The sequence below is a fragment of the Poecile atricapillus genome, chromosome 14 (genome assembly GCF_030490865.1).
Source record: "Poecile atricapillus isolate bPoeAtr1 chromosome 14, bPoeAtr1.hap1, whole genome shotgun sequence".
Taxonomy (NCBI): Eukaryota; Metazoa; Chordata; class Aves; order Passeriformes; family Paridae; genus Poecile; species Poecile atricapillus.
The window spans coordinates 10,092,773-10,107,191 of NC_081262.1; the positions used below are offsets into that span (position 1 = coordinate 10,092,773).

Below are 14,419 nucleotides of genomic sequence, written 5' to 3' on the forward strand. Positions count from 1 at the left end.
ACTAGTATTCTTGAAATTCTGAAATAGTCTAGTAGACTATATTAGTAATAATTTATTAACCTCTTTTGTACATATTTGGAATGCAAGACATTAAGGCTATTTAAAGTTTCCATTTCTACTTTTCACCAGTATGTTGTTAGAGTCTGAAGAAGTCAGCAGGAGTAGCAGTGTCTATGTCGGGGTCTGTGGGCTGTACAGAGTATGATTTTCTCTGCATGACCTGATCAGTGTCAGAACATCCCTTCCATCCTTTCCATAATCTATGTATAACTCTTAGTCTTCTTTCTTTGCCGCTTTCCAGAGAAGCCTCTGGGCTTCCCTAGCGTGTGCCAGTTGTAGGGCAGTAATTTATGGAGGAATAGGAGTCCTGGGGCTTGATCAAGTACCCTCTGAGGGACAGGGTAAGACTCTCCACCTGCCTTTGGTAGCAGCTGACTGAACAGCCCTTTGTGAGTAGTGTAGTTCCAGTCCTTTGTGAATAGTTTAGTTCCAGCACAACCAGAATTCACTGATAATCCCAGTGTCAGCATAAACTCCTTTAAACCAGTTTCAGTATCTTCAGCTGTGACTTTCTACTGCAAGTAGTGGCTTGAAGTATTGGGTTGCAGTTTGTAGATTATACCAGATGCTTTATTTTGTGTCATGGTGGTAATTAAGTTGTTTCTATGTACCTCTTCATTATATGATTTTGCAGATTATGGCTCTGCAGACATTGATGCAATGTTGGGAACAGGCCAGCTCATACACTGGCTCCAAAGAACAACGTGCAATCATTATTCAATTAATATTTGATCTTTCTATGGTTGAGGGATTCAAACTGCCACCTAGTACTTCTAGCCTTAAAAATGTGTTCTCATTTTCATCTTAAAACCAGTACTAAATATTGCTAATCTAACTGAAAAACATTTGTTTACCATTTTATTAAAATAAATAAAAATATGTAGGTAGTGTAACTCTTAATGTGCTATGTATATGTCTGTGTCAGCATATGAATACCAAATATTCTGAATGATATTTACTTAAATGCTTGTGGAAGAAGACATAACATTTCTTTTCCTTTGGAATTTCTCTTTGTAGGGAATACAGTTTCTGATAGAAAATGACCTCCTGCACAACACTGCAGAAGACATTGCACAATTCCTATATAAAGGAGAAGGATTAAATAAAACAGTAATTGGAGATTACCTCGGTGAAAGGTAAAGTAAAAATATTGGAACTTTGCTCTTGAGCTTACAAAGCACTTTTACAGGTTTTGGATAGCTCCTTTCCCCTTCACAGACTGCAGGAGAGAGCTGCTCGAGCACTCTGAGATCCATAAAAGCTACCATGGGGATGTAAAACTGCTACAGTATTGTGATAGATTTTCTTCCTGTTAGGTTGTTACTTTTTCATGGGTACATTATGAAATGATATTTAATTAACTGTAATTTAGTATTTTGAGTAAACCAAAACATTTGTCTGTAGTGCAGAATTCAATACCATGAGCTTTTGGAATGTCTGAGAGTTGTGTTGCAACACTACTGGCAACTCTCAGTACTGTGTCAGTAATAATTGGACAGTAAAGAAATCACTTACTAAAACAGGTACTTCCTGGGCCAGTAGTTGCAAGCAGGTTTTGGTGTTGTCACTTCCCTGCACACACACACTTCCCATTGCCAGGCAGCTGCACCCTGTCCTTACCGATCCTGGTAGGATAAAAATGCAGTGTGCATATTTATTCACACTGTTGCAAAACACAGAATGCAAATGGTTTCCATTCCTGTGTAACCCAGGAATTGATTTTAGAAAGGCAGCTGAGAGAGGCAGCAGTGCAGTGGGTTGGAGGATGTGTATGTACATGCTGGCACATGTTCCGGTGCCACTTAGGGAACTCTCAAAGGTGACTCATTTTTAGGATGTGCTCCTGTGGTGATGGGTTGTGGCAGATCCCTTTTGAGACACTCTTCAATCTGATTCCAGCAGCAACTGCATGGTTTCTGCTCAGCAGTTTCCTCTTGGCTTTCATAGGTTTGGTGAAAGTTTTTATTGTAATAAGAGCATTTTGAAAATAGGTTTTTGTTATGAAGTCTCTATGCAGAACATGTAGACATGTCAACAGTTTTTATGTAACAGAATTGTGTCTGAGGACATTCTCTTGTCCTTTGCCACCCCCTCTCAGGGGCCCATCATAAATTACTTCTGTATTCTAGCTAAATATAGCTGAAGACAAGACCAGGTTAGTCAACAGACTGAAATATTTATATAACATTCTGCCATAAAGAGAGAGATTCTATATTACTGAATTTTATAGTCTAAACAGCACTCAGCAAACTGAAAGTGAATGGTGAAATGGAATAAGAGAACAATATAGCAAAAATTATAATAAATAAGGGATTAATTACATCCTAAAAAAAGAGTTACGGTTTCTTTCTATGTGGGTAAGCCTTCACTTCCTTTTTTTAAGTGACTTCCTGGAGCATTTGTGTTGTCTTGTGTCTTTGGAGGTGTACCCAACACAAGCACTGCATGCCTATAAACTAAGTAAATAATTTGCTTAAAGTAAAAACATATCCCTCTGGAGTGCTGTCTTTTATTACACTCTTATGCCACTTCATTGAAAAGTAGTTGCCCAGTTGAATGAGAATTGCTTGGATTTGCTGGGAGAACTGGTGTGTTTTTCTGTAAACAATGTGGGAACATGCTAATGAATGAACAGCTGGTTTTAAGATATTTACTCCTGAGTGTTGCAGGTTAGTCTGACTATGCAGTTAGTCAGCAAAGCAACAGATAATTCCTGGTGGGTGCACACCTTTCTACTTTCGGGTGGAGGCTGATATGCAACATTCTGTCTTGGTGAGGTATTTAAAGCACACCCTGAGGATTATAAACCTTTATTCTTCTGGCACAGGAACTCATTGATGGTATAGGCCAAGTTCTGCCCATCCACATAGTCTTCATGTGTTCATTGATGTTTAAATGTTACTTTTGAATTTAAACACCCTTGTATCAAACAAAGCATAATTTGGCTCATGATTTGCATACTAATATAAGAGAGGGGTGAGAGGAAGCCCATTCCAAACCTCTTCTGGTTTTAGTTAACTTTGTTGTACCAATTCTTGGCAATGGAGTAAGAGTACAGTACATGATAAGTAGGTCTTTTTCAAAAGCTGGTTTTTTTTTTTTGGATACAATCAATAGAAGCATTTTTGTTTCTTATCTTTGTACATAAATTGAGATACTGCTTTAATGCATTTCATTCTTAGAGTGGAAATCTATAGTCTGTTTGTATGTTGTATGGTTAAAGAAATTAGTCTTGCATTAACCATTGTTTTAAGAATTCATGACAATATCTGCAAAAGGCTTTTTACTGAATAAATTTCTCAGGTATCCTCCTATGTCAAGGCAGGTACAGTAATAATAAATGTGAAACAAAGAAGGCATGGCTATTTTTAGGTCACTTAAATAAGCTGTTCTAAAATAAGTTCAAATGTACTGGCTTTTGCTAACCTACCAGCAAAAATGGGCAAAGTACTAGTGTTAAATATGAAAATACCTCTCAAATAAATGTGTAGATTATTTCTGATGGCTTTATTTGGTCAGTATGATTGTTTATTTCCTTATTTATTTTCATAAGCAAATTGAGATAACAAAATTTTAAAGGTCAGAATTGTAATTGTCTATTTCCATTTTTGTCTTTCACAGAGATGAATTTAATATTAAAGTTCTCCAGGCTTTTGTTGAACTCCATGAGTTCGCTGATCTCAATCTTGTACAAGCCTTAAGGTGAGTAAATTCCTTCTGTTTTTTGACCTAAGCTTCCTCTATCAAATTGCATGTTTATATGAGTCACTGTGTGTTGATTTATTTGTCAGAAGGCTGCTCTACAGCTCAGCACAACTGTACAAATTACTGTGTAAGTGAGCAGAGACAGCTCTGTTTAACCCTTCTGATGGCTTGTGTGTGCTGCCGTTAAGAGTGAGAACTCCTGGTTATTTCAAACAAACAACTAAAACAGCTGTTACTCCTTGGTGTGCTTGCCATATGTGGACATTTGAAGACCTGTTTTATATCTTAGCACAGGGCTAGATTAAGAAATAAACTCTTTACTTAAATAAGTAATTTTCTTCTTCTTTTTATTCCACCACAACTTGTCCTTCTGGGCAGGGAGGGGGAGAAATCCACTGACAGTAGTCACTGATTATGTTCAATCTCAGAGAGGTCAACTTGGAAACAGGTGATTTCCTTCTGCTTGCCTCAGTTTCCCACTTGTCATGTGAAAGAAAGTGTGATATCTTAGTTTATTTTTTTCACTTGCTACATGAACAGTTCCCTTGATTTATCTGGGATAAGTGACCTTGTGAGATCCCGTCTCATCTTGGTGAAAATCCATAACAGATTGATCAAATTAAGTTGATTTAGACAGTTCTGCCTGTTTTTTTGCCGCAAGTGACTCCCTCCTGACACCAGATAAATGGAAATGTCCGTGTGATCTTTGTTTCTGGTGCAGTGCCTTGTGATGTGGAGTCAGAACAGCTTTGCTATGGTTGAGTGATGTGGTGATGATAACTTGAGATGCCTGAGGCTTGGGCCAAAGAAGCCTTTTCTGTGGCTGCTGAAGCTTGTCTGGGAAGCTTCATATTCCTGCCTTTTTTACCTAATTTGATGTTAGGTTTGACTTTATTCTTAGCAGCTGCTACTATTTAATGTTTGTATTTTGGTAGCTTACAAAATTCGTGATCTGGGTTGGAACCTTGCATGAGGTGAGTAAAAGACAGTACATAGAGCTGACAAACTAAAGATGGCCTGTGACACTTGAATATAATTTCTTAAAATGAAAGCCAATGAAGACAGGGATAAATGGTTGTTATATTGGCATCGGATGTACAGGAAATAGTGAAAACTTGTTTTGCATGGCAGCGCATGTAACTTTGCTGGTTTAGGTCCTGGTTTAATTCAGATAATTCTTTTGCTAAGAGATAAAAGGATAAATGCTGAAATTCATTGGAACATTTTAGTGCCTCAGTGTGCCAAAATAAATTTGTGAAGACTTCTGTCCTGTATGCATTCCAGTGTACCTCTATGTAGAAATAATAAGTTACAAAAGTGAACTCTGTATTTCAGTTTATGCTTCTAAGCAGCAGCAAGATCTGCTGCATATAGTACAAAATTACTGAAATGATGACATGAGTTGTTCTTTTTAAGACCTAGGTCTGATTGTTGTGGGGTGAGCTTAGAGTAGACAGGCATCACCTCTCTAAGCAGTGGGGGTTTTTTTGTTGTTGTTACCATATTTAAAAGGTTTTGTATGAGTTTAAGTAAATATGTTAAGTCTTTCTGTATTCCTTGTTTCTCTCCTAACACCAGAAATATTTTGTATAATGTGTCTTTTTACATTGTGAATAAGGTCTAGCTGGCTGTTCATTGCATTTTGTAGCCAGGAAACCCAGGGAGGATTGAACTCATTTTTTTCCCCCATAGCATTCTCATGGCAAAAATGGGATGCATACAGAAAATTGTTTACTAGTCTGGAAAAAAAGAGAGAGTCTCAGAATATGAACTGCCATATTATCTTGCCTGATAGCATGCAGTGTTGCTGGCTGAGTTACTGGGCTAGCCATCTGTGCATGTTGCTTTATAATAGCTCCTGACTTGTGTGTTGAGAGATTGAGAACATATTTCTAGGACATTCTATATAGACAATGCTGATTTTTTTTCTTTTTCTATTTATTTCAGATTATTTGTAATAAATACTTACATATAAATACTGGAACGAGTCTAACAACTGTTCTTCCCTTCTGTAGGCAGTTTCTGTGGAGCTTCAGACTCCCAGGAGAGGCTCAAAAAATTGACCGTATGATGGAAGCTTTTGCTTCACGCTATTGCCTTTGTAACCCAGGGGTCTTCCAGTCTACAGGTCAGTCACAGGAAACCACAGGAGTTCTTAAGTACTTATATGATCCAAATATAATTTTATATATATATGTGTGTTCATCTACATGTGATGCAAGGAGATAATGGCCAGTTGGAAGTTAGGGATAAAATAATGTGTGAAATGAGATATACCTGAGAACTGAGAAAATGTGACTGGCTAGTCCAGGAAGTGCAAGCTTATGGACAGAACACATTTTCAGTTATAAAACATCACAGAACTGCACAGAATGCCCTGGCATTATTGTTCTATTTGGTCACATACACAAATATATTGCTTTTGATCACTTTATTTAAGGAACTGATAGGATGGGAGAAGGTTGGTGTAAAGCAGGTCTGTAACAGCTAGAGGGGAAAACAGCTACTACAAACTGCTAAAGATACAGGCACATTTTTCCTCTTTGTAGCAGGTTTTCATCCTGCTTTTTCTTACACAGAATCTTGTACTTGAATTCTGGGAGAATTTACTATAATCATAACCACTTCAAGAGGCACAGTAAGATTTCCTTTGTCATCTTCTGATATTATCCAGTAGTGCTTGCTACCTCCTGTATGTCAAGGAATTGAGTCAATGTCATTTTCAGTCTTTTTAAATACAGTCAAAATATTTTTTTGAAGAGACCATTCTTTCTCTTTGGAGAGAGCTTTGGAAGTACTTTGAGTAGGAGGAGACTGATGGACCAGGTTTATTATAGCATCCACCACTATAATTTAGGCAAAATCTGTGCAGAGAACATTTTGCCCAACACTTCAGAATTTCAAGTGAAATGTTAATTTAGGGTGATAGCAATGATTTCATAAGAGTTTAAATTTTTCTGGATTCTCATAAAGTTTCTCTTATACTTGTTTTTTATTTGAATTGTAACATTTTTTTCTTCTTGGGCTTTGTTCAACAGCTTAAGGATTTTAGACTTATGTACAATGTTCAGGATTTTTTGACTGTTTCTTTTTCTTTATCAGTCAGGATGAGCTCTCTACTAATTTTACAGGTTTGTACACACAACACATGGGAAGATAAACCATTTTTCAAATCTGATTTCAGATACATGTTACGTGCTTTCATTTGCCATCATTATGTTGAATACCAGCCTGCACAACCACAATGTGCGAGATAAACCCACAGTGGAGAGGTTTATCTCCATGAATCGTGGAATTAATGAAGGTGGAGACCTTCCAGAGGAATTGCTAAGGGTAAGTTGGGCTGGGTAAGACAAAGCCTGGCTTTGTGTTTTTAATAACAGACTTAAGTGTGTACAACAGTTCTCAGGCAAATTCGTCAAGGGAAGGCAAAAGAACATTTTCTAGCATGTGTAACCATTTGAGTAGCTGAAAGAAGCATTTTTTGTTATTTACAGCTACTTTGAGCTAGCTCTCCCTATATCCAACCTTTTGTTGAGAGCAGGCTGTTTCAGAGAAAAGGCTCTGTGTATCTCAGTAGTTTGCTTCTGGCAAAATTCTTGTGGAATTGGCTTCTTATGAAAAAAAGTAGCATTTCTATCAGAAAAAACGGTAAAAATTATTTTTTTCTTCACAGCCTCTCATTTTTCCCACGTGTCTTATGGAGCTCCCTCCTTGAGAAATCAATAAAAATAACTGCTGTAAGACAGTGTTATGGGCTACACCATTTTCTGAAAACCCAGATTCATTTGGCAAAACCTGGACTAAATGAAACTGATCTCAAAACCTTTGAAATACCAAATGCTGATGTTAAAATAGAATTGTCATTGCTAGGAGTGCTTAAAAATTTTATACTGAAAATAGATTTGATTATAGATGAAGTAGTTTAAAATCAAACTTGATCAAAGTAGTAAATAAAGATTGGCGGGGGGGTCCAGAATTTTATGGACAAGATTTCCTGTGGTTTTTATACTAATAGGCTGAGAATCAGTAAGATATCCTGGTTGCATTTTCTGTTAAGACATCTGTTAATGAGGTCTTTTTCCTCTTCTTTTTTTTTTTATTTTTCTAGAATTTATATGAAAGTATTAAGAATGAGCCATTTAAAATTCCAGAGGATGATGGAAATGATCTAACGCATACATTTTTTAATCCAGATAGAGAAGGTTGGCTGCTGAAATTAGGTTAGTCACAAGGGCAGTTCTGCTGCTGTATGTTTGTTCATTGTTGGCATGTTTGCTGCTCCGTGTCTTCCTGCTTTCTTGTCAAGGTAACAGGTTTAACTTTGTATTTAAAATGTATGAACCAAAATAAGTAGCTCCTTTACATCTGAAGGCTGTTGCTTCTTATTTTGCATACTCAAATTAGCAATCCTGTTTCAAACTTCAGAGTTTTATTTCTGAGATCTGAGAAATAAAAACTCTTCGACAAAAAGGAAACACCACATGGTATTTACCACATGCTGTGACTGATAAATAACAACTAAGTCTCCATAAGGTCATTTGAGAAAACTGATGTTTCAACACAGTTTTCTGTGTACAAAAAAAGGATTTCTCTTCAAACAGTTATTTTTGTATGTCTTTATTTTTCCATATTATTTGTGAGTTTCTCTTGGTTTGGTTTTGGCTATGATTTTTTAATGAGTGGTTTAAATGTGCCTTCTTGTTTTCCTTATGGCCTATGACCTATCACCTTTCTGTTCTGTGACTGGCTGTCTCTGCTTATTCTGCATTAGGAGGTACGTATCTGATTGCTTTCCAGTCCCCTCTTCTTCAGTTGCTCATTCTTTTATTTTCTTCCTCCTGTTTTTTTCTTTTTTCTTATTCTTTTTCTTTGAAATCAGATTCTTTGTAGCATTTTGCTTTCTCACTCAGTGTCACTAACAGTGTCATCAGTGGTGCTCTGAGGGACTGGCATGTCAGTGTCTAACTCACATGCAGGTGTGTTCTGCAAAAGAAGAAAGCATTTACATGCAAAGCAGAAAAATAAGGATGACTTCAGCACACTTTTCTCATTCATGGAAGGACATAACAAGGAAAGAATAATCTCTACTGAGAGTAAACAACATGTATTACTCTGTCATGAAGTTTCAGAGTGTTTGTTACTTGTTAATCAATGATAATAGATTATTGAAAGATTGATTACATTTGAACTATATATTTGTAAAAGCTGTTCTTTTTCCTCGTTGTTTTCCTTTTTAAATAATACATTTAGCTTCTTTAACAGAGTCTTAAATGAGCTTCAAATTTAGGGTTGCAGAAACCTCAGGTAGTTCAGTCTGCTGGCACTGCAAGATGCCTTTGTTTTTACAGACTTCTGTAAAGTTGATGGGATTCACTTTTTGGCTTGGCCTTAGGGAATTTTTTTTCCTATATACAGGAGATTGACACTTCAGATGTTGTTTTCAAAACAATAAATTTTTAAAATTTAAACACCAGCATACACTTAACTAGAGCCAGTTGCTGGCCACTTTAATGTATTAAAGTGGGAGGAACTTTGCCCTTGGAGCATGGTGACTGAAGTGTAGAAAGGGATGTGTGCTGGGGTATACATGGGGGAGGATGGTGAAAGTAGAGCCTGGACAGAGCCATGGGCCCCCTCTGCTGATTGCACCTGGAACTTGGTCGTCATGCTTGTGATGGAAGGAAATGGATGTGGAAAGGAAGCATTTGGAATTCATTCACGTGTTCCCAATGTCAGATTTTGACCTCTGTGCTACAGATGCTGTGGAGCTCCTTTTCTAACTTCAGAAAAGCAAAGCTCTTGCTTTTTGACCTGTATTGGCTAAGCTGGCAGAATTTCAAACATGACTTTGCAGCTTTTCTCCATTTGCTAGCATGAGATGATGGTTAACAGAAAAGCCTTTCAAGCTGTTGTAAGTGGAATGTGCTTCTTGGAGAAGAGGTTGAGTGCAAGACCATGCTGTGCCTGTTGCTGTTGCCAGTGCTCCCTCATGGACTTACACACATAATGAGAGTGCAGGCAAGTGTGAGTGTGTGTGGAGGAGTGACAGCATCCTCTGTGAAAGAAACTGCCCATAAAAGAGATCTAATAAAAAATGGAGGAACAAAGAAATTGAGGAAGTGATGACTGAAAGTGAGTGAGAGCTGCCAGGAACTTCTGCACAGACTGTCTCTGGCTCTGGTGCAAAGTCAATAAACCACAGGCCAGGACTGAAAAGTCTGCCTGAGTCTTTGGTGTGTAGGATGCAGATGAGGCACAGTGCACAGAAAACCCAGTAGTAAAAGGGTGTGTGAAGCAGAAGGGTGGTGTTACACGTAACACTCCCACGGGATGAGGGTTATTTGAATAAAGAAATGAAACGTGTCCAGAAGCCTCCGGTGAATCAGCCTGGGAATGCCTGGAGCTGTGCTTCTGTGAAAGACTGCACTTTTTCCACAGACACAGGCTGGTACAGACTAATACATTGCTAGTTTAGATGCAATGACCAGAAATAAACCTGAGAGTCTCTCTTTTTTTTTTTTTTTCTTCCCCCTTCTTTCCTCCCCTTTTCTTTCTTTCGTCTCATTCAAGTTTCCTATTTGCTAGGAGTCTTAAATTGTATGTTGAGAGTTCTGTCTCAATCAACACTGTGTTTTTACAGTCCTTTCTCTTGAGAAGCACTTCTTATGAAGTGGGGAGGGTTTCCTTCAGTTCTAGAAGATTCTGATATTAAAAATTTGTGTCTTGTTGAAATGCTAAGGAGACAATCTCCTGCATGAAGGTTTAAGTACTCACTTATAAAACATAAAAGTTGAAATAGAAAGTTTTTATATAAAACTATAAACATTACTAAGACTACTTGCAGACTGAGTATATCAAGACAGTATTTTGTATCTGGTGTTTCTCATAGTCAGCTCTTCCCATTTATGTAGTTGGACCCCATTTTTAGTATTCCATCCCTCACTATATTGATTTTTCTCTGGGCAGAAGATGGATATCATAAAACTTTCTTATATTGTAAAATTCATCTGTCCAAAAGACCAGTCTGGGTTTTAGAAGACTGGGAGGGTTCAGAAGGCTTTTGAAGAGTTTGCTGCTCTGAATTGTTCAGAGGTGACTGTGTGAAGTCTAAGTGCCAAACCTGGCAACCAGACAGCAATTCTGGTTTTATCTATCTGGACTTAGCCAGTGCCTTTAAATAGATATCTTTATCTTGGTAGGCCTAAATTATCATTCAATTCTGCATCGGTGGAAGCATGGTGTAGTGAAAATGAATGCACCAAGTTAAAAACTGAAAGCTGCTGAGTGCTAGTGAGTTGTCCTTGGAGCAGCTTGACACATTATGAGCCTTGAGATTTTTCTGTATAATGAGTGATGTTGATACCATGACATTTTCCGCCATCCACTCTAAGGTATTTTGGAATTGTTGCCTGTGCTCTCTTTGCTAATGTCTAAGTTAGAACTGTTTTGCCAGAGACGTGCTTCCTTGCCTTAAACAGCTTCTCTTGGCAAATTCCTTGGTTTGTGTAATATTTTCTTCTAGTTAGAGGGAAACTATGACATTACTCCCCCAAGCTGGAGAGGAAACTGTTCCAGCCAGACACATGAGTGTGTTAATTTTTTCTGCCAGTCAGGCGGTTACGGAATGCTTGGAGATGGTCCAAAAGCTTCACATCCGGGCCTGCCCTGCCAGCGGTGCTCATTCCAGCACATCTGTCCTTGGGAGGATGTTGTTTCTCTTCCCTAATCTGGGATGAGAGAACAGTGCTGGTTGATCAGGAAACCGGTGCCTTCCGGTACCTGCTTGGCCCTTGTGGGGACTGAGGCTCTTCCAGGTTCAGATAATCAGTGTTGTGGTCATTGGAAAATGCTTTGTAAAAGAAAGACAAACTTTTGTCCAACCAACTGTGTAGTTGCAGAGTCTGTTCTGTCTAGTGCTGTCTAAATGAACTCAGGAGAAAATAAAGCATTCTTGGTGTGTGCATCCCTCTTCTTCAGCTTTAGAACTTCTATATAAATGGTCTGCAGATTTGAGTAGAACTTTCTACCTTTAGGTACCTTGCTGCCTTTAGCCTTAAGGCCTTTTTCAGGATTTATGTTTCTGAAGTCATTGCCAGTTGCTTTTCCCTTTATTAGAGATGGTTTCTTTTACCTTGTTGCCTAGTTTGTACTTTGCCCAGAGTTTAAAAAAAAAAAAATCCTATGTTGGGTTACAAAGGTGAAGAGGATTTCTGTTCCTGTTTCTGTACGTTTTGCCTTGTAGCCTTTTCTTCTAGTTTACTTATATTTCCACCTACTATGGAAGATACTGTGCTTCTGTATTTCATTATTTGAGATGTCTGTGCAGTTTTGTAATCAGCTTGATCTTTTAGAAGTATGTAATTTATCTCTGCATTTCTGTAAATGTTTATGGATTCATACTCTGGTTTTCTTAATCCTCTTCTGCTAACTTAATTCCTTCCAGTCTTAATCTTTAAAAGGCTGGGAGCTGGAATAAGAGATGAAGTATGATGCTAAATCCTCTGTTGTTGTTTTGTGAGCCTACAGCAATCTCAGCCAAGGACAAGAATGTTTTGTTATCACATGTTTTTACCTATTAATCTCGTGTGCACTTTACAGGCCACAGTGCCTTATCAGCCAACTGCTTGGGCTGCAGCCCAAGTAAAGGCATATTAAACATGTGTGATGTGGTGACCCCTGAAAATTTGATTAGTACAGATTAGATTTTGAACTTTATTAGAGTTTCTGTGCTGTTGACAGCTGAAACTCAGTAATGGGGTGGGGAGACAGAGAATTATGTGTGAGAGTAGTTCCTTATCCCACCAAAAGACCCTGCCTAACTGATTTATTTTTATTTTCTTTTTTTTTCCCCTTTTTTTTTTTTTTTTTTTTCCTTTGGAAGAGTAACTGATAGCTTGGTGGAGCAGGGACTTAAGGTCTGTTTCTATGACTCCCATGAGTGCTGTAACACAGTGAGCTACTGGCTGTTCTAGGGAGAAGGAAGCAGTAAGAGGGATGTTGTTGGAAATACTTAATCTTCTTTGTGGCTTCCCTGGAGCTGGGAGATGTTTCATGACAAAAGCTGCTTCAAAACTGCAGCATGATTACAGAAGGTTTCAGGTTTGAGAAATCTGGCTTTTCCAGAGAGAGCGGATGTTGTCAGGATAACATTCAGCAAACTCAACTGTTGGTTACTTCTTGCCAATTTATATTGTTCTGGGAGTGTGTGCTTTAGGTCTGTTGTTTCTTTCTTAAATTATAAACAGATCTTCTTTTAAATATATGGTTATTACTGATTTTTTTTATTGTGTTTTGGCATTATATCACTGTTAATGAGAAGCACCTGTGTTCACTTTAATCTGCTCTGTGATAGTAACCTCTTTTCCTCTTTGATTCATTCTCTCTCCTCCTGAATTATTTTCCTACTAGAAGTGGGCAAGCCATGACCTCTGATAGCTGATGTTACCTGTTAGCCTGAAAAACATGGTGATGTTCTAGGGCCATAAAAATGTTAAGTGAAGTAAATCTGCTAACCTTGGAGAGCAGAATGTGACTTAAAACCATGGCAGTTGATCCTGGGTTATGTGAAAACAAGTCACGTTGTGGTGATGGCAGGGAGTGCCCTGGCAATCGCCCTGACTTGGCAGCTGCTTTTCCATTGGTCTGGATGTGAGTCAAGCTTGAGTTCATCATTCCAAGCCCAAATACTTCCTGATACTTGAGCCAGCTCTCGGTCAAGGTGATGGGGGATTTTTCTAGTGACTTACGTGCCAGTTTGAACATCTTTGCAATGCTTTATTTAAGGATCTGTCACGGTGGTTGTACTAAAATGCCACCAGTTCTTCCCTCACTGTCTCCAGTTCACTCAACCATTCATTGTGTCACGGCTTCTGCATCTTGCACTATTTTGCCTTCACTTATTTCACCACACCTGCTTGCAGATTAAATTTTTCTTAAGATACGAGTGCATCTGGTGGAAACATAAATTTTATTGAGTACGTTGAATGTTGCAGTGTGTTAGCACTGGGTTATTGTGGAGGTTGTGAAACCCAGCAAAAGGAAGGTACAACATGCAACATACTTGGTCTGCCATGCAAATATGCAGTAGATTGGTATCAAGAAATGTTATGATATCTCTAGAATTGTTCTTTAATTTAATATGATTTGGATTTCTGTATTAAACAAAAATCCAGCTATCTTAAGCAGAATGAAAAGATCAAAAAATTATGCTTATGTCTTAAATTTGACTTGGATTAAACTGGGTGTGTCTTGTGTGTATTAATGGTGCTCTTTTATGCACAGGTGTTCAATAGCAAGATCAATTCTTTTCAAATGTTGGCTTAATGAAATTAAATCACTGCTGAATGGATGATGCACAGGTGGTGACATAATCCTGAAGTCAGATAACTATGGTGGATCTAAACCTTTAAACTAATAACATATGCATGCTCTATCTACAATTGTATTTCTTGGAAATGAGTTTCAAAATACTGTAATGTGGGAAGCCAGGTGTGTTCTGAAGCAGCCAATGGCCGAAAAACAACTGAAAGGGCCAAAATAATTCTGTTGTTTCTAAAAAGGAACTGTTCCCTACAGGGTGACATTAGCAGGCGTAAGGAAGAGGAACTCTGGTTGCTGTTGTCTAAGCTGTTAATGAAGGAAAAATTGGCAT

The 14,419-nt window shown here is 38.0% G+C and overlaps 1 protein-coding gene across 3 annotated transcripts in view; it reads left to right on the top strand.

Moving 5' to 3' along the window:
* CYTH3 (cytohesin 3) overlaps positions 1-14,419 on the top strand; it is a 48,664-nt gene that overhangs the window by 28,946 nt on the left and 5,299 nt on the right. For 2 of the 3 annotated variants that reach the window (XM_058849587.1, XM_058849586.1), the window contains 5 exons: positions 1,078-1,196; positions 3,682-3,762; positions 5,781-5,893; positions 6,950-7,098; positions 7,877-7,988. In XM_058849587.1, coding sequence (XP_058705570.1) covers positions 1,078-1,196; positions 3,682-3,762; positions 5,781-5,893; positions 6,950-7,098; positions 7,877-7,988 — 574 coding nt within the window. Of the gene's footprint in view, positions 1-1,077; positions 1,197-3,681; positions 3,763-5,780; positions 5,894-6,949; positions 7,099-7,876; positions 7,990-14,419 lie in introns of all 3 variants that reach the window. The other variant, XM_058849585.1, reaches the window with a different exon arrangement.